General features: G+C 36.6%; 1 protein-coding gene across 2 annotated transcripts in view; it reads right to left on the reverse strand.

The window, feature by feature from the left end:
• Positions 1-7,668: 7,668 nt before the first annotated feature.
• DPH5 (diphthamide biosynthesis 5) overlaps positions 7,669-25,724 on the reverse strand; it is a 34,193-nt gene continuing 16,137 nt past the window's right edge. For both annotated transcript variants that reach the window (XM_045801653.2, XM_045801654.2), the window contains exons 5-8: positions 16,552-16,672; positions 13,770-13,809; positions 11,834-11,937; positions 7,669-10,279 (exon numbers count right to left, since the gene is read on the reverse strand). In XM_045801653.2, coding sequence (XP_045657609.2) covers positions 10,071-10,279; positions 11,834-11,937; positions 13,770-13,809; positions 16,552-16,672 — 474 coding nt within the window. In that variant the 3' untranslated portion in view covers positions 7,669-10,070. The remainder of the gene's footprint in view (positions 10,280-11,833; positions 11,938-13,769; positions 13,810-16,551; positions 16,673-25,724) is intronic.

Raw genomic sequence — 25,724 nt, forward strand, 5'->3', positions numbered from 1 at the left:
TAATTCTTGGAAATCTAAACATGGCCTTTGTCCCCTTCATGTCCTAAATTCCCTATTGCGAAATCCTTCTCTTCGTTCCTTTGAAATCTTTCACATTCACCTTTTCCATTCCCAAGGCCTTATTCTGGGATGTCACTGATGACTGCATGCAGTCACTATGTGGAACTCTCTAGCGTCCAGCCTGGCTTGAGCCACCTCCATGGCACCCCCTCCCCCAACCATGAGCACAAACAATTCTGGCCTGAGGCAGGAAGCATGAGGCATTTCTGCTGAATCAGACTTTTGCCCAGGCACTCTGAAAACATTTCCTCTATCCTGGCTTCCTGATTACCTTCCGCGGGCCGCTCTGCACACTGGACTTTGACCTGCTTGATCTAGAGCACCTGCCAGGGACTCCCTGCCGTTCCTGTGTTCTCTAGAATTAGCCTCTGGCCAAAGGGAACTCGACAGCGGCAGGCCCATCACCACTCCTCCAGAGCAGCCTCTACTGTTTACATTGTGGTTTAAGCAAGTTATTTATCACAATACTTTACTACCTAATCGTTATCTAGAGTTTTGTTTCCTTCCCCATAGAAGCCACCCTATGTTGTATTGACAGAGTAAGTAAGCTGCTCAGTTTTCACTTTCAGTCCTCCAGCTCAGGAATCTGGAGCGGCTCCCTAATGCTAATCAAATGCAAATTCCTCTGCACAACTTCAGAAACTTACAGTGCTTTTCCTCTCCTCCTTATCCAATCTCATGACGCACAGTACCACAATAAACTGATCATTACACTGCAGCACAGAGCAGACAGGGAGGGACCAACTGGTCCAGTAGATGCAGACAGAATGACAGCAATTTTGTATTTTTCATTCTGTAAAAAGGAAGGAAGGAAATGAAAGAAAAAGAATACAGCATTTCATTGGGATTCCAGTTCGTTCAAACAATGTTAGCTCATCCAGCCCTATTTCCAGGTTTAAAAACAAAACAAAACAAAACACAACAACAACAAACTCTACCATAAAGTTCAGGCTTAGCACATGCTACTGACATTTAAATGTACATTTCAACTTTATCTGTAAATTCCTACAACCATGAGAAGTAATAAAGGTAACAGTAAGGTAATACTCAAATGCTTTGAGTCTGACAACTTTAGGCAATCAAAATTTATTGGAAAAAATTGGATGAATTTAATATGAAGTTTAATTCCTCCTTGGAAAATGGTTCTGTGTGCACTGTTAAAGTAAACTCCATTCTTTTTCTAAGACAGCCACTGGTAAAACAAAAAATACAAAAAAAGCATTCAAAAGAGTATCTCCTGAATGTAGGCAGATAACAGTATTTTAAAAGGGTGATACTGTATAAACAAAAGAAATTCACATTCACAACTAATCATAGTACAATCTCACAGCAATTAAAACCCGACCATTTAGCTTGGACTTTTGAAAATATACCACTTCCAAATCATAAAATGGTATCTGTCTGATGAGCCATTACTGTTCTCCCACCATAGGCATTAAGTTAGATCAAACCGTTGTTGAACTTTACAGGGGTTATCTGTCCTGTCTGTGTCTCATACTACTTCCCCTTGAGCAATACTTTGTACACAGGTCATAGATTTCTACAGAACTTCAAAACAAAACAAAGGTACTACATTTGTAGTTCTATTAGTTAGAGCAAAGACTTCCCCCAAGCAATTCTGCAGTGGTGGCCAGAAACTGGAAACCCACAAGAGCTACATACAAGAGGAGGGAATTTTTCTGTTTAGTGAAGTTATGGTTTCAAAAGGGTAGAACAAGCCCCTTTGTTTTTTTTCTTTCTGTCCCTCCACATGGGTCAGGATGTAGGCTCAATAATGAAGGTATGAGACAGAGTGAAAGTGGAGAGTAACAAGAACCCTGAGTTTATGGCCAGATGACTGAAAAGCGGAACCTAGGGAACCAGGAAGCAGCAGAGAGATTGTGGAATGGGAGGGGCACAGGAAAACAACCTCATAAAGTTGTTATGAATCCCAAGGAATGCCCTCAAGTCACTAATGCTTGGATCTGATCCTACTTAGCAGCCCAAAACACCTTCAGAACTAAACTGTCCAATCAACTAGGTCCCAGACTGTCTAGATCCCCTACTGAGGGGCACAAACCTGAAACAGATCCAAAGAAAACTGCAACCCTTGAAAACTGAACTGACATTGGAACCATAGCCCACAGAAGGTGGATTGGTAATTACATTCTGAACCTAACCAGGCTGACTGCCTATTAGAACAGATTGCCATTCTCCATAGAACCTGAACAAGACCCAGAATCTCATAATACTCACAATGTCCACACTACAATAAAAAATTACTCCACAAAGTGCCACAAAAAAATTTCACCTTGTGGAAGAAAAATAATCAACAGATGAGGCTGAGATGACATCAATATTGGAATTATCTGACAAAGACGTGAAAGCAGCCATTATAAAAATACTTGAATAAGCCATCAGAAATAATCTTGCAACAAATATTAAAACAAAATAGAAGATATAAAAAGAACCAAATGGAAATTTCATATCAGTAACTAAAAAAACAAAACAAAACAAACAAAACCCAAACCACACAGAATGGATTCAACAGCAAATGGAGCAGGGGAAAGAGTTAATGAACTTGGAGATAGATCAATAAAAGTTATCCACTCTGAATAGCAGAGAAAATAGACCCGGGTGGGGGTCGGGGGTGGGGGTGGGGGGAGGAGGGAATCACAGATCTCAGAGACCAGTGGCACAGTAAAAAATGTCTAACATTCGTTATCAGAGGCCTGGAAAGAAATGACTCTGCATATCATGTTGAACCAGACAGTGCTGAAAAAATATTTGAAATAATGGCTGAAAACTTCCTAACCTGGCAAATAAACCTACAGATTCAAGAGGCTATAAGCCAACTCCGAAAAGGACAAACCCCAAAATATCCACACCTAACTGCATCATAATCAAATAATTTTAATCAAAATCTCACAAGCTTTATTATAGATATCAACCAGTTCATTCTAACATTTATATGGAAAAGCAAAAGAACTAGAATAGGTAAAACAATTTTGAAAAAAGAAGAGTAAAATTAGAGGAATCACACTACTTATTTTTAAGATTTACCATAAACCCAAAATAAGATAGTGTGGTATCACAGAATGGAAACATAAATCAACGGAACAGCAAAAAGATACACACAAATATGGCCAACTGATTTCTGACAATGGTGCAAAAACAGTTCAGTGGGGAAAGGATAGTCTTTTTAAAAACTAATGGTGAAAAAATAAATAAAAATAAATAAAAACTAATGGTGTTGGAGCAACTGGACATCTACATGCAAAAAAAAGAACCTTGATATTAGAACTCACACTTCATACAAAAATAAACTCTAAAACTATATCTAAATGTAAAATGCAAAACTATAAAAATTTTACAAGAAAACATAGGATAAAATCAACATGTCTTTTCAGTTTGATGATGAGTTCTTAGACATAGTAACAAAAACATAATCCACACAAGAAACAACTCATAATCTGTATTTCATGAAAATGAAAAACTTTTGGGGCGCCTGGGTGGCACAGCGGTTAAGCGCCTGCCTTCGGCTCAGGGCGTGATCCCGGCGTTCCGGGACCGAGCCCCACATCAGGCTCCTCCGCTATGAGCCTGCTTCTTCCTCTCCCACTCCCCTGCTTGTGTTCCCTCTCTCGCTGGCTGTCTCTATCTCTGTCAAATAAATAAATAAAATCTTAAAAAAAAAAAAAAAAAAAAAAGAAAATGAAAAACTTTTGCTTTACCAAAGACATGGTTAAAGGAATAAAAAGGACAAGTTATGGGTTGGGAGAAAATATTTGCAAATCACATATCTATCTGACAAAGTATTTGTAACCAGATTATGCAAAGAATGCTCAAAACTTAAGCATAAGAAAACAAACAATCCAAATTAAAAGACATGAATGGTGCTTCATTAAATAGGATATAAAAATGTAAGTAAGCGGGGCGCCTGGGTGGCACAGCGGTTAAGCGTCTGCCTTCGGCTCAGGGCATGATCCCAGCGTTATGGGATCGAGCCCCACATCAGGCTCCTCCGCTATGAGCCTGCTTCTTCCTCTCCCACTCCCCCTGCTTGTGTTCCCTCTCTTGCTGGCTGTGTCTCCCTCAGTCAAATAAATAAATAAAATCTTTAAAAAAAAAAAATGTAAGTAATCATGTGAAAGATGTTAACATCATTAGTCACTAGGAAAGTGCAAATTAAAACTATGATGACATATACCACGACACACTCATCAGAATAGCTAAAATAAAAAATACTGCCAATATGAAATGCTGGCAAAGATACAGAGCAATGGGAATTCTTTTACAATACTGATGGGAATGCAAAATGATAGCGTCACTCTGCAAATCACTTCAGCGGTTTCTTATAAATATGCACTTACCACATGACCCAGGAATCCCACTCCTGAATATCTACTCTACAAAAATAAAAACTCAAGTCACATAAAAACCTGAATGTGAATCTTTTAACTCTATAATTGCTAAAAAGTGGGTGGGTAGAGGCGTGAATATAAAGGCACAGTGGGAAGTTTTTTTGGTGATGAAACTGTGTGTCTAGATTATAGGGGTGATTTCACTGTTAGAGAATTTACTATTAAAGAGCTAGAAACTACTAAACAAATAGATGTAGTATTCAAGTGTTTCTAATTTAACTACTAAACACTAGGATTTCATGACCGTAGACCAAAAATTATATTGTTCCTTTTTCTGCTGATGAATAATGCACACTTTTCATTTTACAATTTCATTTATTTATTTATTTATTTGTTTATTTATTTATTTATTTATTTATTTAGAGAGCACGGGAGTGGGGGAAGGTGTAGAAGGGGGAAGAGAGAGAATCTTAAGCAGGCTCCATGCTCAGCCTGGAGTGGGGCTCAATCTCACGACCCTGAGACCATGACCTGAACTGAAAATAATCAGACATTCAACCAACTGAGCCACTCAGGCACCCCTACAATTTCATTTAAATTGAAGTTAAATTATACACAGAATAGTGTCACCAGAATTAGCAAATAAAGGAGCCCTGTTAAATTTCAGTTCAAATAAATAACCATTCTTTTAGTATAAATGTGTCCCAAATATGGAATGGGATATACATATATAGATCCATAATATATATACAATGAATATATATCTGAATATATATTCATTGTATATATATTCAATTGTAATCTGTAATTCAGATTAACTGTAATTCGATTTAATCTGTAATTCAATTTAACTGGGTACCCTATTTTATCTGGCAATCCTTATACAGAAAAATGCACAGATCCTAAATCTATATATTTGAATGAATTTTGGTAAATGTTTATATCCATACAACATCCAATCAAGATACAGAACATTTCCATTACTTTCAGGTTCTCTTTTGTCCCTTGCCAATCTTCATTCTCTCCACAGGCAAACCCTGTTTTGATTATTTCTGCCTATTGCTAAACTTCATGTAAGTTGAATTGTACAGTCCTCTTTTGTGTCTGGCTTCTTACACTTTTTTTTTAAATTCATGTTGTAGGAGTCAAGGGTTTGTTCTGTTTTATTGCTAAGTAATAGTCCATTGTAAAAACATAGCAAAATTTTAAAATCCATTCTTCTATGGGACATATCACTTGGTTCTAGTTTGGTGCTATGAATGAATATATATATACAGTTATAAACATTCTTGTACAATTTCTTTTATCAATGTTTTCATTTCTTTTGGGTAAATACCTAGAACTGATCTTGCTAGTTCACAGGATTTAATTTATAAGAAACTAAAACTACTTTCCAAAGTAGTTGTGCCAATTTATATTCCTACCAACAGCAGGCAAATTTCAGTCACTCCATATCCTTGCAACTTTTACTGCTGTTAGCCTATGACATTTTTGGCTTTGTTAATTTTATTGTTTGTCCATTTTCTAGTTCACTGATTTCTGCTGTGAAGTTCAGTATTTCCTTCCTTCTAGCGTTTTTATATGCTTTTCTTTTTTCTAGCTAAGATGGAAACAGATCATTGATTTTAAAACTTCTTTCATTTCTAATATAGGTTTCTAAAGCTATAAATCTCTAAGCACTGCTTTATCTGCATCCCACAAATTTTCACATTTTATGTTTTTATTTTTACTCAGTGAAAAACAAATGTATTGTTTTATTTCCAAATATTTGGGACTTTTCTAGACACCTTTTCTTAGTGATTTTAAACTTATCTCCATTGTGGCTGATAGCCAAGCATATGGTCGACTTCGCTGGATGTTTCATACATGCTTGAAGATAATGTCTATTCTACCACTATTGCATGTACTGATCCAGCATATCAATTTGGTCCAAATGGTTTTTGTTCAAATCATCAATATATTTGTTAATGTTTGTCTATCAGCTGCTAAGAGGTTCATTAAAATCGACTGATTGTAGACTTGCCTTATACCTCTTTTGTCGGTTTTTGCCTGGTGTATTTTGAAGCTGGTATTCAAGGAAGACACATTTAGGGTTACATCTTGATGAACTACCCCTTTTTTATGAAAAGTCTATCTCCAGTATACTCCTTTTGGTCAATTTTGTCTTATATTAATATAGCCACTTATTTTCTTGTGCTTACAGTTTGTATGTTCTATTTTTCCCCCATTCTTTCACTCTCATCTTGTCTTTAATTAGTTTAACTCTTGTAGACAACATAGAGTTGGGCCTTTAAAAAAATCTAGTTCTATTAATTGGAGTGTTTGATTTACATTTAAGTAATTACTAGTTTGGTTGAATTTAGGTCTACCATTTTGCTATTTGTCCTATATATTTTTTACCTATATTTCCGCCTTTCCTGCCTTTTTTTTTTTTGATAAATCATCTCTCTTTCAGTATTCAATTTTAATTTCCCTAATTTTTTTTTAACTTCTGCCTTACTTTTTTTTATAGCGGTTACCAAGGGATTTCAATACAGAACATACATAACCTTATCAGTCTACAGTTAGTATTAAACCACTTTAAATAAAATGTAAGTACTGCCACTGTGTAATACCCTTTAACCCCTGTAACCTATATTATTGTTGAAATCTAACTATCCACCAGCGTACCATGCTAAGTGGTCAGTTATCTTTTAAAAACATTAAGAAAAAATTGAGTTTTTTATACTCACATACTTATTTCCTTCTATCTGATGTCATTTACCTTCAGCCTAAAAACCCTCCCTCAGCTTTCCTTATTAAGAGGTCTGCTAGTGACAAATTCTATTTTTATGAAGATTGCTTTATTTTGCTTTCATTGTTGAAGGACCTTTTTTACTGGATATCGAACTCTGGACTGACAGGTTTTGGTTTGGTTTTGCTTTTTAATTTCAGTACTTTATAGATCTCTTTCAGCTGTTTCTGAGGTGGAGCAGCCAACATTTATTGCTCCCCTGTATGTAGTGGGTTCCCTGCTACCACTCATGGTGGCTTTTAAGATTTTCTCGTATCTTTGGTTCTCATCAGTTTTAACTATAATGTATTAGGTGTTTTCTCTGTATTTATTCTGCTTAGAGTTCACTGAGCTTACTGGATCTATGTATTCATAGTTTCACCAAACTTGGGAAAACTTTGACCTTTACTTACCCATCTTTTTTCTGCCCTATTTTCTCTCTCTTCTCCTTCTGGAAATCCAATTACATATGCATTGAACTGCTGAATATCACCCCACGTGGCTTTGAGGTTCTGTGTTTTCCTTCCGTCCGATCTTTTTTTTTTTTGATTCTTTATTCCTCAGAGAGGATAATTTCTACCCATCTGTCACCTGCACTCTGCTGTTAAGTCCGACCACTTGGGTTTTTGTTTCCATTTCTCTGAGAGCATCCATCTATGTACATTCATAACAACCATTTTTTCCTTTTCATCTTTGAGCATAGTTCTACTAGCTGCTTTAAAATCCCCATCTGCTAATTCCAAGATCTGGATTATGTTAGGATCTCTTTCTACTGTCCCTTCCCCCTTTTGGCAATAAGTCACATTTTCCTGTTTCTTTGAATGTGTCATGGTATTATATTCTAGTCACTGTTGATATGCTAAAGAGACTCATTTTGTTATCATGCCCTGGAAGTGTTAATATTTGTTCCAGAAGGCAGTTACATTATTGACTACTCACCTTGGTTTTATGGAGGATTGATTTTTACACTACGTTAAAGGTTTTGTCTCTAGTTTCAGCGCAAATCCTTAATCCTGGGCATAGTCTTTTCTAATACATGGCCATTCTAGGGATTTGACAGAAAGCCTAAAATGCTTACCAAGCCTTCTAACTTGTCAGGAATCAAACTCAAAATTCTGTTTTCTCTTGTAATACAGAACAACAAGCTCTGCTCAGATTTTTCAGCCTTCCAGCTCTGGCTTTCCACCAGGTTCATGGAGATTTCCCTATACAAGTACAATTCAGGAGTTAGCCAAAGAGCTGAGAGATTTATGTGCATACTGGAAGGCTTGCTCCTCCTCCAGTGCCACCTCATTTCTAGAATTTCCTCCTCAATATACAGGTAATCTAGCAGCCCCCAATTTCTCTGACACCTCAAGTCAGTAAGACTGCAACCTTCTCTTGAGTTCTAGCCATCCCTTACTGGACAGACTGGGGAATGTCCTAAGGGAAAAAGCTATATATAAGCATAATTCTTGGCCTGCTTTTGGTCATTCCCCAGTGTCTTTAGACAGTTATATTTTGTCCAGCGTTTATTAATTGGGAAGGCTTGTACATTGCAAGCTATTCCACCATTACCAAAGGTAGAAGTCTTTCCTTTTATAATTATTCAATACTTGCTTTAATGCCTCAGAAGAAAACAACATAGACTTAGCACTTAAATGTCCTTGGTTCTCTCCTCTTTTGTGTAACAGACTAAAAATGGAATATTTCACATATATAAAATATCTTTTATCTCAAATGAAGTAAGTCAGGGGCACCTGGTTGAGCATCCGACTCTTAATTTCAGCTCAGCTCTTGATTTCAGGGTCGTTAGTTCAAGCCCTGTGTTGGGCTTCATGCTGGGCATGGAGACTACTTTTAAAAAAAGAAAAAAAGAAAGAAACAAAGAAAAGAAAAAAGTCAAAATAATGTATTAATTAATGCTCCCAGGAAGTAGTAAAGTCTATGTTCAACTTCTAATGAATTTAATGAAATTTAAGCTATGGCTGATTAAACCACAGAAATATTTAAAGTTAGACCAACTAAACTAGCATATAGCAAGGCTATTTCTGTTATGAACTAACAAAAAGTATAAGACTCTACAGTCATGAAATAAAATAAATGGAGTGCTATTTACAACTGGGACAAAGAACGTAACTACTTGCACACATACAGTGGCATACCAACTGAGTTAAGTGATGTGACAAATCTTGACTAACCCCCCCCACTGCCTCCAAACTTAAATTTTTAAAATTGTATTCTGTAGTTAGTAAGTTTTCCATTTGTCAACTTGGATGTGAAAGATGCTATTTAAAACCAAACAGCAACTGTACATGGCTGGCTGAACATTTATAATTCAACAATTATATAACCTCCAAAATACAGCAGAATATGAACCACATAATTAGGATGTCAGCTAAACAAGACAAGGCAGTTCAGAAGGATGTCATTTTGTGGCATGTGCTCAGCTGAGCTTTAAGGAAGTAGGACTCTTGGGTAGGACTTACTCTTCCCACCTCTGCCTATATACACTAATACCAACTGCTATCAGGACAACTCATCTTGTGGTCAGGACAGCTGGCTTTTTAAGAAAGAAGAAAGTTCCATGTTGTATAACCTCATTTCATAAGTAAAAACTGCTTTTAAACAACTCTGCTTATGAACGTCTCTGCAAGTTTTCAGGCTTGGTCTGCTCCATGTGTGTACATCCTGACAAATTACCAAAATAGCAACAACTGATAATGTCATAGGGATAAAGAAACTCATTGCCACAGGAAATGAAGTATTGTTGAATCAACATCTTTCTTCTTGGTCACTTTCTTTATAATTATTAGGTAAACCAAAAGAAATGTTCATTATACTAATATGTGTATGTGCATGTATGACTGAAATTAATATCTAACAATAGAAAATGTCTATGTTCACGAAGTCCATCAACAGGATTCTGAGCTATTTTCTGGTATGGAAAACAGACTTAGCATCTCTGTCTCCAGTGGATGCATGTTGTCTCCTGTGATAATTAAGGAGTGTAATGGTCCTCCCAAGTCCACAGTACACATTTGCTGCAAAGTGCCTGCTGCAACTTTCTGGTCTTCAGCTCCAACCCTGGCTAAGCCAACACAGAGTGTCTTCTCGGTGACTGCTATTAAGAGAAGAAAAAGATATTGCCATTCAATTCAGCAAATGCATTATCCTGTCCAACATTTAACATTAGTAACAAAAGAACATTTAAAGAAGCCCCAAATATCTTAAATCTCCTTAGTCACTCATTACAGACCAATTATCTATTGGTTTATCTAAGGCTTTTCTAAATTATATGAACTACCTGACATATAAAGTGGTACTTCCTAACTTCACTCTTTCAGAATTCCTAGTTTAAGTTTTCAGGACTTGATAAACAATTATGTATATCCATACTCTTTACGACTGCATAACATTTGTCTTTAAATATTTAGCTTCTGAGTGAGCAATGTTTACTACCTGCCTATATTTTTAATAAGTTGCTTGAGATATGTTCACACTGACCAAGATATACTAGAAAAACAAGGGGATTATGAGATAAATACACAGATTTGATTTTTTGCTTGGCCACCTAATCAGCTATGTCAAACTTCAGTTTTTTCATTTTTAAAAACAGAATACTATCTTTCTTAAATGGTGGTTGTAAGGGGTAAGACAACAGACATGAAAGTATTTAGTAAACTACAGAGCCCTGAAGAAAATAACAGGCATTAAGACATTACTTATGCTTCTAAGTGCTGACCCTCTCATGGTTTGGTTTACTTGGGAAAGCTGTCCCAACTGAACATGAACAAAACGGGGCAAATGATATCTACAAGGACCAGCAGACATGCAAGTTTGGGCTTCAGTGTACAAAATCATGGATATGGAACACCGTTGCAAATTATTTGATTTCATGACTTTAACAAGTCCTACTAATGAGAAAAAAATAAGGAACACTCATTCAAGAATCTCTTCACGTATCTTTTTCCACCAAGAGCTAGGTACTCAAACGCAGTCAACACCTTGTAAGAGAATGTTATGACAGTTTCATTAAAGAACCTCCCAGGAAAGATTTACTGATGACCAACACTTCATTATATACCACATACAGTCTGGTATGGAAAACACACTTAGCATCTCCATATCCAGGGGCGCTGTCTCCTGTGATAATTAAGGAGTGTAATGGTCCTCCCAAGTCCACAGTACACATTTGCAGCAAAGTGTTAAGAATATAAGGATAAATTCTCTTGTTTTTATCCTGAAGAAAACTATCCGTGATCTCAGTGTTGTGAAAGAGAAAAAGCAGAAGTATATTTCTTGCAGGATAGATCTCACCACACACAGATTTAGGCTAAAAAGGAAGTTCTGCATTTTACCTACGTATTTATATATTAACATATTTACATAAAATCTGATTTACAGTCAATTTGTGAAAAATCCTCACTTTCTGGAATGGTATTAATTTTCCTAGGAAGAATTCCATTATTTTTCCTTCAGTACAACCTTCAGCCTATGAAATTTAAGTTAAAATTGATTTAAAAAATGACAAGAAAAAGTACAATGCAAACACACTGACTCTCGTTTCAGTGGTGCTGGCGGCGGTGGTGGGCTGTGTGTGTATGCGAAGTTATACCATGTACACATCTCAGTGCAGCAGTAGGGAGTATGAGAACCCTTTTAGGGCCTTGAGTACCTGGTTCTTCTCCTCGTATTCGCTGATTCTGAACAACCTCCAGAAGTTGCTGGGCTGCTTGGTTTACACTCATATACCGAGGAGGCTCATAGATCTTCCTTCCTCTGTAAATATAAAATTAGATGCCACTGTCCTTAGACATGAAATTACATAATACATTTTTAATGCAATTATTCCCCCAGGTACAGTTAAGTACTACAGTCCATAGTCTGTTTGAAGCATTCGCACATTACCCACTAAAGCCTGAATACCTTGATTTTTTAAGTTTAAGCTTTTTTCATTGTCATACTTCAACTGTCCTCTGATCTCACTGAAATGCTGGCAGTAATAAAAGTCCAACGACTTAATGATAAATGTTCAAGTCAAAGTTACTTTTATCTAAAGTGATACCCTAGGCAAAAATAGTTCAAGTTAAGTGGCAATTTGTTCTAGATCCTTGCTTAATCAGGTTCTATAGTGCTCACTTTTATTACTATGTTTAAGCCACATATTCCTCTTTTCACTTCTTCCTCTAAGAAAAGTAAACTAAAGCGATAAGTATCTGAAGATCTTGGAGGGTTGGATGGGTTTACTTCTGATGGCTTGAAGCCTACCATGTCTGCCCAATGAGCATAATAAAAATACTGCTTTTGTAGCTTACAAAACAGTTCATATATTTTACTGACTCTCAAAACAACTCTTTAAAGTCAGCACTGTCTAAGAGAAATATAATGCAAACCACAAACATAATTTTCTAGTAGCCATATTAAAAACGGTTAAAAAAGGGCAAAATTAACTTTAATATTATTTTACCCAATATATTCAAAATGTATTTCAACATTTAGTCCTATAAAAATTATTACAGAGATTGTTTTTGTACTAAGTTTTGACATCTGCTATTTCATACTTATGGCACATAATTCAAGTATTACATTTTCATTAGAAATACCTAATCTACATTTAAATTTCATAAAATTCATGGTTATAAAAGTAGATTTATATGTTGAAGTTATTCTAAATATACTTTTCCAATAACTAAGTTGAGTATTATTTTTATTAATTAAAATTAAATTATAGGGACGCCTGGGTGGCTCAGTTGGTTAAAACATCGGCTTTCGGCTCAGGTCATGATCCCAGGGTCCTGGGACTGAGTCCTGCATGGCCTCCTTCCTCAGCAGGAAGCCTGCTTCTCCTTCTGACTGCCACTCTCCCTGCTTGTGCGCTGTCTCTCCAACAAACAAATAAATAAATAAAATCTTTAAAAAATTAAATTATAAAAATTCAGTTCCTCAGTTACAGTAGCCATATTTCAAGTGCTCATTAGTCAAATGTGGGTAGTAGCTACCGTACTACTGCACACTGCCCCATAGGCAAAAAAAGGATTAAAATTTTCATTATACATGTGAGAAAAATATGACTCAGAAACCGAAGTAATTTGCCTAAGGGCACATAACCACAGACAGACTCAGGACTCAAATCTATGTCTTCCGACTTCCAATTCATTAATTCATTCCACAAATATTTACAGAGTGCCTATTAGGTGCCAAACACCATTCTCAGTACTGAATCTGTGAGATCTACTGCTATTTCTGCCCTATTACACTGTTAAGATCTTTCATAAGATTAAGTGTTTAATTTGCATCTGTTACTGAAAGCTGATTTTTTTTTTTAAGATTTTATTTATTTACTTGTCCGAGAGAGAGAAAGAGCAGAAGCAGGGGGAGCGGCAGGCGGAGGGAGAAGCAGGGTCCTCACTGAGTGAGGAGGCCGAGGCGGGACTGGATCCCAGGACTCTGGGATCACGACCTGAGCCAAAGGCAGACGCTTAACAGACTGAGCCACCCAGGTGTCTCTGAAAGCGGATTTTCAACAATCTTTAGAACTCATGTTGTTTAAGTAGAATTTATTATTCAAGGAATTAAAAATAGACGTACACATTCTCAGAATAAGAACTTACTTGATTAGATTTTCCAAAGATTGCTCCTTTACTTTGATGTCTGTAGGAAGCAAAAAATAGTTCTCTTTTAATCAACTACCCAAAACCCTGTGTGTAAACTTCAGTTGAGTCACCTAAATTTTGGGAAAACATTCTTCTCAAGTCTCCCAAATGCTCATTTGAGAGCTTATGACAATCTTCCCTCACACTTGTATCTAGCCACTTTTTTATGGAAATATCGAGAAGAATGGAAGCTTGTTATGTGTAAAGATCATTAGTTAGAAAACAAACATGAGGTTGGCCTTGAGACCATCCTGAAAGGATCCAATTTCCTCTTGGAAAAGAAGACACAGGAAAGAGTTAGATAAATATTGGCATATACACTACCTAACAGCTAATCAAAGTCATTGTGTTCATTTCTACTAGCTGGTAACCACAGACTCAACTGAGAAGTCTTGTTATATTCCTATCCTTTACCTATTTTTCAGGCACCAGGATGTAAGCTTTAATGCATGTAACATAAGAGAATAAAATTCTGACAACATTTTGAAAAGAAACCTTTGCTTTCTTGTGAATGGGTAAGACAGGACTAATAACTTACAAATAAGCACTTTAAAATCAATCATACTTTCAACAGGGCTTTCCCAAGCACTGACTGCCAGAGATGGGGCTACCACAGAGGCCAGAACGCACATAATTTCTGCTCCCCTAAAGCTTGAAATGCAAGCATCACAAATATTTGATTCTTTACACTTGTTAATCACTGATGCTCAGCTGAACAATCTGGTAAAAGGTAAAAAAGCACAAGCACTCTACATCCTCACAGGAACTCAGCATACAACAGCAAGAGCAACAGCTGCTTCCTGTTCTACATGCTAAAAACAAATGGTTCAGCCAAAGTTTGCTTTTGCAAAAATAAATACAGTGCAACTGGGGGGTCTTTTTGATAGACTTCTACAGCTTTCCTAAGTGATTATCACAGTTGTTCTTATAAAGAAGACTAAAAGAGTTTCCTAGGAAAATACAGCAGAGGTTAATCCTTATAAGTATCTGTAAATGTTCTTGGAACCAGCGGTGAATGTACTTTTCGGGTTCAAAATATCATTAATTATTTAATATTTCCACTTGTCTAGCACATAGAAGAAAAAGTTCATATTGGTTATTGAAAATGGACTGCAGTACGATTAACAGTGTATGTCAACTTAGACTTCCTTTATGTGGTATCTGTTAAGATTTTTTAAGTCAACACATTTATTAGTTTATTCACCTTGAGGTTCTAAAATGTTGTGATAGTAAAGTTTTTAGTTTAATATTTTAATTTTTTAAATAATATGTTCTACACAACTTGGTTTTAAAAATGAAGAGTGTTGGGGAGAATTTTTACAGGCAAATGCTTTTTGATTGAACTGCATTTAAAGACTGCATTATTGAATATTTAATCTCAAGCCAGACCAGTCTTAATATTTTTCACTTGTCTTCACACAGGCCACAATGATTGCCTTCTACTTCTACTTGCTAGAAGGTAAGCATCTCCTATTCACCTTAGTAGCACCTAGAATAATGCAAAATACCCAGAAGATACTCCACAAATGTCTACTGAATAAATTTATGCATGCAGCTCTACTACCACCCACCCACCAGCCCATTTTAAACCACCCCTTAAGTAGCATACGTCCCAACTCCTTCATAAACCTATGTTCACTTCCCCTCAAAAGCTCTTTGTTCTTTGAAATACCTATATAGTTATTACTATATTTTGTTAATCTCTAATTGTATCATACCCTTATCTTGTCTTTCCAAGTACATTTTAAATTCTCTGTAGTTTTCTAACATGGTATATTCTCACTAATCCCTACAGGGTCTGGACCATAACAGGCATCCAATAAATATATACTAATTTAAATGATGAGAATTCCAGATGATTAAATGACAAGACCTATGGTTTGAGGATCTGAAATCATGATATCTTATACTTCACACCTTGTTCCTGCTTTTGTTCATGGAGCAAGGAAGATATATTGTTTAACCTTGTTTGCCTTTTCCCAGGAAAGCTGAGAAAAGGGGCAGCTCTTAGAAAGAGAATTCAAGAGCCAAAGTTCTGGTTTGTCTTTCCTGCCTCTCCATATAACAGAACTTAATTGTTCTTTAAACTTTCGTGTACTTAGCAACTAGATTTCAAAACCCTGAGGGCAAGACCCATGTCTAATACTTCCTTAGTATTCCAAAAAACCTAACTCTACAAAGGACATCAAATACAGGAAGATACAGTAAAAAAACTATGAATGACAGGCTATCTCAATTTTGCCAGCAATAAAACTGGGTAACACAGTGGGAAGACGATTTAATATCTCTAGGCCTCAACTTCATCTATAAAATGGGCTTCAATAAGATGATCTCCAGAGTCTCTTTCACATCTGTAATTCTGATAGTATCAACACTCTAGTATTCAAAGAACGTCTCTAGGAAGATACAGGATGATGCTTGGCAAGAGTAAATGCTTAATATAGGTCTGTTGAACTGCAGTAAACTGAATGATGGATAAATGGGTAAGATATAGAATGCTGGAGAGTATCCACTAGGACGTAAGAGGGGAGGAGCATGAACTATGGTATGCATGCAGGAATAGCCACGTGGCGTTTGGAGCAGAAAATGCGTACCTCCCAGAGAGTATGGAAAAGCATGTAGTGTACAGAGTGGCTAGACTGGGTCCTTTCTTACCCCCAGCTAGTCACCCACAAAACAAAATGAGAATCGTAAGACAACTCCATATATAGTGACTTTAAGAAAACTCCCAAACCCTTACCTAGTAAGCATAATGTGTGCATGCCGTTTTGTCTGTTCTTCTTCACTTTGTCAAAGAAGCTTTCTGGTCTCCAAGTGTCTGTCCAAAAAACAATAGAAACTGTCTCTCCAAACTTATACAACTAGAAAAAATAAAAACATTAATTAATGATGGAACAATTCACTACTTACTATTTCAAAGATAACCACCAAAACAAAAAATGAGAACCAGACATGAGATGGGTTGGGAATCAGATCTGTCACAGAAGTAGTAAATGTTCTCTTCCGTCCCTGGCAGCTGGGGTCTGTCTCACTGGTGCCCTTCCAGCAGTGCTTCCAGTGTTTTGGCATTCAGTATAGCAATGTATGCAGCCAGTTCATGATTCAGCTATGTAGCTGCTAAAAACACTGACACAGAAAAAACCCAGAAGGACACAAAGACTTTGGAGCAGTCAGAGCAGGGTTCACTAGGTTTATATTATTATCCTCACTTTACAGATGAGACCAGCAAGGCTCAGAGAGATCAAGCTGATTTGACTAGGGTTGCACAGCTAGTGAGTAATGAAAAAGAGGAAGGTCCGAGGAAGTGCTCCTTTCCACCTTGACAACTCAGTAAAATTCACAGGTTGTATACTCACTGTAGCTAGTTCTCAAAACCTACCCCCTTACTTTATCCACTATTTGTTTCCTCCACTGAGAGCTCAATGAAAGGGAACGTCCTCCTTTCCCAAGTAGCCCACCCATCCCATTTGACCATCACACAACCAAGAGGCTTGCTTGGTTCCAGCTATCTTGCAGTCTGGCTGCACAGTTCACTTAAGTGAGCCCAACTCCAAATCTCATGCTAAGAAAATCCAGTTTTGCGTCCTGGTTCTGCAACTTGTTAGCTGTGTGACATGGCTCTTTCCGAGTCTTGATCTCCAAAACAGGAAGAGTAAAAACATACTGTCGTTCCTATTCATAAGGTTGTGAACATGTAAAAAGTTATTCAGAAGTAATATGCCACTAAAGTTACATAAAGCCTTAATTATCCAATTTAAACAGTGCTTGCAAGAATTGATAATAGAGCTGGAAAGCACTAACCATGGGAAATCTAATCTAGTCGTTTGCCACAAACTGTGACTGGAATAGGTGTGTAACTGCAGGACATCACTGAACTTTTCTAAGCCTGTGGAAGGGATTATCATCCTAAGGCTTCTCAAATCACTTTTAAGAAGCTGTTGTGGGGCGCCTGGGTGGCACAGCGGTTAGGCGTCTGCCTTCGGCTCAGGGCGTGATCCCGGCGTTACGGGATCGAGCCCCACATCAGGCTCCTCCGCTATGAGCCTGCTTCTTCCTCTCCCACTCCCCCTGCTTGTGTTTCCTCTCTCTGGCTGTCTCTGTCTCTGTCAAATAAATAAATAAAATCTTTAAAAAAAAAAAAAAAGAAGCTGTTGTAAGGGGTAAGGGGGAGGCAGAAAGAAAGGAAACAGAAAAGTTGGGGCATTCAGGGTCCTCCATCTTTCCATCCCTAGAAAAGCTCAACTTTTCTCATTTTTTGTACACTGAGGTCCTAAAAACTGTAACCAGTACTCTTAAGCTCATCATGTCCCTTACATGGCCACCACTTCCAACTTACCTACCAATGAGCTTTACTCCCAAAGTCCACTTGAAAACTGTCTAAAAAGTCTATGGAAGCCACGCCATCCAGTGGCAGCTGAATTCTCAGATCAGTGTAGAAAGACCCATGTAAATTCAAGAATTCAGAGTCTTGAATCTTCTTGCCACATATAATGTTTCTCTGTGAAAAATGCGTCCAACTGATGAGTTCCAATGTGTTCCAATGTGGAATTCCTAGAATACATTCACCCAAGCTACAAGGACTATGCCTAGCCCCGCTGGAGGGTTCTGCTATTGTTATTGTTCTACAAGAGACAACTTTATCTAAAAAATATTTATTATAGATCATCCACTATGTGCCAGGCATTATGCTATGCACAGGTATAAAAGTGAGAACCAAACCAGAGCTCTGGCCTTCATGGATAATGTAGTCTTGCTTATACCTCACAGAGCAAGCAAAAGCTCTGGAGTCATGGCTCTGGCTCTTACCGGGTGGGTGATCATGGACAAGTAACCTTCCTTTCACAAGACACTCCCCTGTAAAATGTGTATAACTATAAAGCTAATAATTTGCTTTTTCTTAGGGATTAAATGACAAAGTGTGTAGAATGCCTAGTACATTGCACATAGTAAAAACAATAAATGTTAGGGATTTGACGATATAATAACAATATGTTCATAATGATGATATGAAAATGTCCTAAAATGCTGTGTCTTGCTATAATCCAACCATTTTCCTTACCAAATATTTGACATGATGTTTACTGTTGTTGTATGATTTGATTCTGACAAGTTTAACTATTTGTGTTCTAAAAAGGATTTTTGGCATCTCTGATCAGATTCTGAAATATTAGTATTACTCTGTAAAAAAGAAAACTACGGAGTTAAAGAAAATTATAAATGCAACCATATGTACACCCTTTAGATGGGTCTTCAATATTTAAGAGTCATGGAAATATACTCATGAAGGTAAACTCTTCATTCAGAGAGAAAGGGATAGATGATTTAAGAGAGAATTGAGATGCTAGTCACATATAAACACTAGCTGCAGCATGCTGTGGAAAAGCTTCTTGGAATTGTCTAATTTGGGGGTTTAAAGAAAGCCTCACATAAGCACTGCTTTCTATGACCCTGATTTATAGACTGTAACCATTCTCATGGCCGTGCTGCAAACTTCTTCAATGAATTCTGGAACATTATGCAAACAGTTTCACCATTTAAGATGTCAGCCCCTCAAAGAACATAAAGATCAGTCCTTTGTGTTTCACAATCCAAGGACTTACCAGTAAACCATAAAGAAACTGAAGTAAAATCATACAGGGAAGAGAATGACGCTGCAGAAGTCTAAGCACTGTCTTATAAATGTGAGCCTTTGTGCTGTGATCGTTTTCCCCCAAAACATTATTGATGCAAATCTAAATTTAGAGACGACAAAAAGTGCTGTTTTCTGAGAACAGTAGATAAATATGGGGTCTTTTTTGGTTTTAACCTGAAGTAAGTTATAAAGAAAGCAGTTTATCGAACTTGATATTGGATTCTGTTTTTCATCTATTGAAGATAAAAACTCAAAATGACCCATTTAATTACAGATAAGGCAATATCTAAAGCAAGAAGATGCACAAGAAAGACAAATATTAGGTAGTAAATAATAATTATAAAAAATGAGATACAGACTGTATTGAAAGAGTTGAGCATTACCCCCACGCGGAAAGCACCTGAAGACAACTTCTGAAGATAGGATATAAGCTCGATCTTAAAGGGTGGGTAAGATGGAGGAAGTTAATCATGGGGAAAGAGCAAGATGGTATGAACAACCTACCAGACGTGGGAACACTTGGGCAATATTTAGCATGGCATTAAGCAATTATCTAGAAATAGCTATTGCCTGACTTGCTTTTAACAAGTATTTAATTCCTGACAGGCTTTCCACGTGACAATTCCTGTCAATGCCAGCTCTATAATTTATCTAGAACTGACTTCATTTCTTTTACCCCTACTTTAGTTTGAGTCCTCATGGCCACTTGCCTGAACAACCTTAATAATCTTCTAATTCATCTCACTCCATCAATACTTCCTTCCTTTCAGAAGCATAGATGTTTTATAAAATTCATTTTATAATTAGGTTTTAATGCTTTTGTCATTTTATATTCAAATAAAAAATAGTTTGTGATTTTTGAGTTAAAAAATATCTTCTTGGGGGACGTGGGTGGCTCAGTTATTTAAGCGTCTTGGTTTTGGCTCAGGTCATGATCACAGGGTCCTGGGATCGAGCCCTACGTCAGACTCTGCACTCAGTGGAAAATCTGCTTGAGGATTCTCTCCCTCTCCGACTGCCCCTCCTCCTCCCCCTTGCTTGTGCTCTGTTTCTAATACAAGATAAATCTTTTGAAAAATCTTCTTTACATATAGAAAAATTAGAAAATTTAACTTGCTAGTAAGAACTTTGTGAAGCCCTATATGTACCTTTTACATATAAACATAAATACTAAATCAGATCAGTTCAATCTGTGAAGTAAAAGAAAGCTGACCCAGCAGAGTTGTCAAAAAACGTACCACAAAACCACATATTCAAGAGTAACTAGTTTTCTATACAAAATATTGGTCTTGGAGTTGTTTTTTTTTAATTCCCACATGTATTTTTCTTCACATGGATGTAACACTGATCTGCTGACACTAAGAAAGATTATGCACATGGCCATATACTAGGTACATAGATAAAACTGAAGACAAAAGAACCACAAAATTTATAGTATCACATATGAGAGAATCCACATATGAATTAAATGAAAGAATTTTAATTTAAAGCACTAATTCTAAAGATAAATCAGCTTGGGGTGGGGTGGGGAAGATAATAAGCAATTCAACTCAGCAAATGTTTGTTGCATATTGATTATATGCATGGCACCGTGATAAAGTGCAATGGAAGATGAGTAAACCAAGAAGTTTATAATATGCCCAACATATAAACACATAAAGTAACCGAATATTGTGTACAGGATGAGGATTTGCCAGGAATGTGGGAGTAGAAGAATGGTACCATCACATTGGTAATTTAAAAAGAAAACTATTAAGTGGAAGAGAATGATGGTAAGGTGGCTATTAAAATATTGACTAAAAACAGTTACAGTTGAGGGGCTCCTGGGTGGCAAAGTCGGTTAAGCGTCTGACCTTGGCTCAGGTCATGATCTCAAGTCCTGGGATTGAGCCCTGCTTGGGCTCCCTCTTCTTTTGCCCCTCTCCCTGCTCCTGTGTACTCTCTCTCTCAAATAAAATCTTAAAAGCAAAAAACAAAACAAAAACAGTTACAGTGGAAATTGAAAGGAAAGAAAAACATTTTTAATACACCCATGATTCAGCAGGTGGTCAAAATAATTCCAAAGTGACTAAAAGAACTGGGAGCTTACTCAGATGAGTTCTTCTAAGGTTACATAGCAGTGTAGAGTGCAGATCTCCTTATTACCTACTTTAGTGTTCTCTGTACTAGGTTAGGCTTTATCATTTCTACATTAGTTCCTGGACAACAATGACATCAATTCAATGCTTTTGAAAACTACCAGTAAGAACTACTACAAGGTCAAAACAATGCTGTTTATCACAATGAGTGTTGTATTATGAAAAAAAGGAAGGAAATGAGTTGTTACTTTTTAAAAGCAATATACATTTTTTCCAAAGTAGAAATGTATTATATAAACAGAGAAACATATGGCAATAATTAAGGTCACTCACGCAACAGAGAAAGTGGACGCATTTCATAATGATGAGAAAATTATACAACCTTTTCCCTGAAGTCAGCCGCAACTGATAAAGCAGTTTTTATGCAGAAATCATTGCTATCGGGTTTCACTGAACTGTCTCATTTATCTGTCCTTTAAAATGTCTCAAACACAATTTTAGTCACCACATATTTAGTCACCACATTTTAAAAAAAGAATCACACAAATGATAATAAGAAATGATAAATACTGAACAAAGAAAATATGCTACAATTTGTAATTTCTTCTTTATTTGGCTTGTCACCTTCAGGTCAGTGTATACAGGTTCAACAAGAGTTGAAGACTGAAAGAAAATATACCAAACTAGTAACTAACTTTGGTTACCTCTAAGTAGTGAGACTATGGATGCTTGCATGTTCTTTACACTTACTGTATTTTGCCAATTTTCTACGAGTATATATGTCACTGATTATCAAGGAAAATAAAGTTATTTTTTAAAACAATTCTTCTAAAGCAGAAACAATGGTGAATGAAAGCAATTCTGATTCTACATGATTAAGGTACTAAATGCTTAACTTGAAGAATTCAAGAAAAAGGACTTTGTTCTTCTTGCCTTTTGTGTACTGGCAAAAAACCCTGATTTTTCATAATCAGAATGCTTAAATAAAACCAACTTGCCTGGCTCTTCACAAATAGATTTTTCTTTGACTAGAGAAATCCTCAAAATACAAATTATACAAGTGTTAGAGATAATATTTCTTACTTAGGAATTTCAAAGAACATGATTTTAAAGTATACTTGTTTATAAATAATATTTAAATTGTAAAAAATCCAAAAATTTACTTAATGAAAATTTGGGTATCTAATGTATCTTGGTCAAAGTAACCTTTGCCTAAAGTTAGAGAACAGGCCACCTTTTTGGCTTCTAAATCTAGAGGACATTAAAATTTATCTAGCTTAGTATTCTTCATACTTTTTAGTGCCAAATCTTTTCTTCCAAATAAATTCTTAAACAGAACATCAATAGGGTTAAAGATAAAGCCTGGACTCCTCAGGGATTTATTTTTTGCTCTTTGGTCTCAAGTACTTCATTTTCTGCAGAATTGCTGAAGCATCTTCATAGATTCTGGTACACTATGAAAACCAGTAATCTTGTCCAGCATTCCTCCCTGTCCCCATCTCATCCCCTTTCAGTTAGGAAACCTGACTATCCAGATCCAGAAAAGTTAGAGGACTCCTTAGTTACTGCCTAAGCAAAAGTAAAACCAAGCCCTTTTAATTTGCAGTTAAACTCTAAACCTTTCCCATTATTACTTTTCCTTTGCCAGTTCTACCCAATATATAGTCCGTTTTTATCCAACATATATATTCGCAATCTTGTGTTAAATAATCTCTAGGAGCCAAGGTTCTGTGGTACATATGTATGTATTCACTGGGGGGTGTGTGTGTGTGTGTGTTTCTGTAATACCTTCTAGATTCTCCAAAGTGCTTCCATGACTCTCTCCTTTAACTGAATAGTTCTCTCTGTTGGGAATGTATTTACTTTATTGTTCATCTAGCAAACCTCTTGTAATTCATTTTTAAAACCACTTTATTGAGATATAATTTACATACCATAACAATCACCCATTTTAAGTGTACATTCAATGATTTTTAGTAAATTCACCAAACTGTGCAACCACTACCATATATAGTTTTAGAAAATTTTTATCACTCCAATCAGATCCCATATGTCCCTTTAATAAGTAATATTTCTTCTCACCCCCAGCCCCAGACAATTAATTATTGTCTTCATAAATTTGCTTTCTCTGGACATTTCATATAAACAAAATCCTACAATACATGGTCTTCTGTGTCATGCTTCTTTCACTTAATATACATATACTTAATATCTCTGTCAGGACTACGAATTCTTCACAAGACAAAAGGAGAGACTTTAGAGTCTGGAAGTAAATTAAACCTAATCATACTCTTCTACGTGATCAATTCACTAAGAATAAAATTCAAACGCCTGACATTGGATTAGAGAGCCTAGTGATCCAACCCTATCTACCTATCTGACCTCAGATCACTTTTCCCCTGCCTACTACTCTCCAATAAGCCCTTCTGTGATTCCTTCGAGGAGCCAAGGTAATTTCCATTTTAGACTCTTTACATAAACCATTCCCTGTGACTAGAATATGCTACTTCCTTCTTGATTCATATCTAATCTTAAATAACACCACTTAGAGAGACCTCCCTTGACCATCCAACTGCAACTCTCTAATATTTGTCAGTCTACCTGAAGTTCTTACACTTCCCACTACCTGATACTGTTGCTGTTGCCTTTCCTTCCTACTAGAATGTAAGCTCTTTGAGAGCAGGAACCTTCTTGGAAGGTTTATCAGTGTATCCAAAGACACTCAGTAGAGAAACAATAAGTAGGCAAACAATACTTGTTAAATAAATGGATCACGATTCCTTTTAATGATGTCTAACTTAGCAGTCACCAATACACAATCCATTTAACAAGGAAAATTTTCATAGGGATATGGGGTTTGCAATAAAAATTCTATCTAATGGCATGTCTATAACAGAATTAGAAGTGTTAGTCTATGCCAACTACTTACCTTCGTTAAACCGATAATAAGGAGTCTTTTGCTAGTTAATAAACTACAAAGTGAATGAAAAATACTCAACAGTCAATTCTGAGCTCTCTATGCTGCTTTAGAAAACAACAGTAAGATAACTCAAAAGGGGTTAACAAATTGATAAGTTTAAAAAAAAGCTGTGCCCAGTTCCAGGTTACGAATTTCATACTAGTACTCTTTAACCTAATGTAAAAACGTTGCAGGGATGCCTGGGTGGCTCAGTTGGTTAAGCATCTGCCTTCAGCTCAAGTTATGATCTCAGGGTCCTGGGATCAAACCCTGCATTGGGCTCCCTGCTCAGTGGGGAGTCTGCTTCCCCCTCTCCCTCTACGCCCCCACCCCTGTTCATGCTCTCTCTCTCTCTCCCCCCACTGTGTCTCAAATAAATAAAATCTTAAAAAAAAAAAAATGTTGCAGAGCATGTACTGTTCAGGTCTATCACAGTACTTCTGTTCAATAACTTGATGGCTGTTTTCCCAGTAACTCATGGGAAAGTGTTCACAGAGATGACAGAATGTCTTTCGAAAGTGGTGCCCACTTCCCTTTTAAAAAATTGAGAAAGAGAGCATGGCAAGGTAATACATTCTACATTTAGCAAGTGTATTTCTGGGAACTAAAATCTACTTTTCCAATTCTGCCATGCTAAGAGAAAGACAGTACAGTTCTTTAACTTTCTAAGAAATTTTTTATCTGTCTAGATTGGTGGTTCTCAAAATGGGTACCTACACTAGCAGCTTCAACATCACCTGAGAATTTGCTAGCAATGCAAATTCTTAGGCCACCACCCCAGATCTACTATATCTGAAAATCTGAGGGGAAGGCCAGCCATCTCTTTTACAAGCCTTCTAAGTAATTCTGATGAATACCAAAGTCTGAGAACCAGTGGTGTAGGTTATTGTTTTTCCCATAAATGCTGATCCAAATACTGAAAAGAAAAAGAGCAGCTACTATTAAGGAAGGGGACTTTGCCAAAGTTTATGTATTATGCAGGATATCCATACATTTGTTTTAAAATTTAAAAGTGCCAAGAATATACTGACTGTATTTTTAATGCCTTTTATCTTAGAAAACTGTACGAAAGGTATCAATAATTACCTCTTTCTCCTGGAATATAAATAACTTGGGTGGTACAAAAAAGTATACTGTCATAGAGATTTCATCAAAGACATAAGACAGAACCTAAAAAGGCACTTCCTGTTTTTCACACAAGTAGTAAGTCATTTTCATATCCAGATTAGAGAATAGAACCAAGA

Source organism: Ursus americanus, chromosome 12, assembly GCF_024610735.1.
Source record: "Ursus americanus isolate L20-20 chromosome 12, mUrsAme1.1.p, whole genome shotgun sequence".
In the NCBI taxonomy this organism is placed as follows: Eukaryota; Metazoa; Chordata; class Mammalia; order Carnivora; family Ursidae; genus Ursus; species Ursus americanus.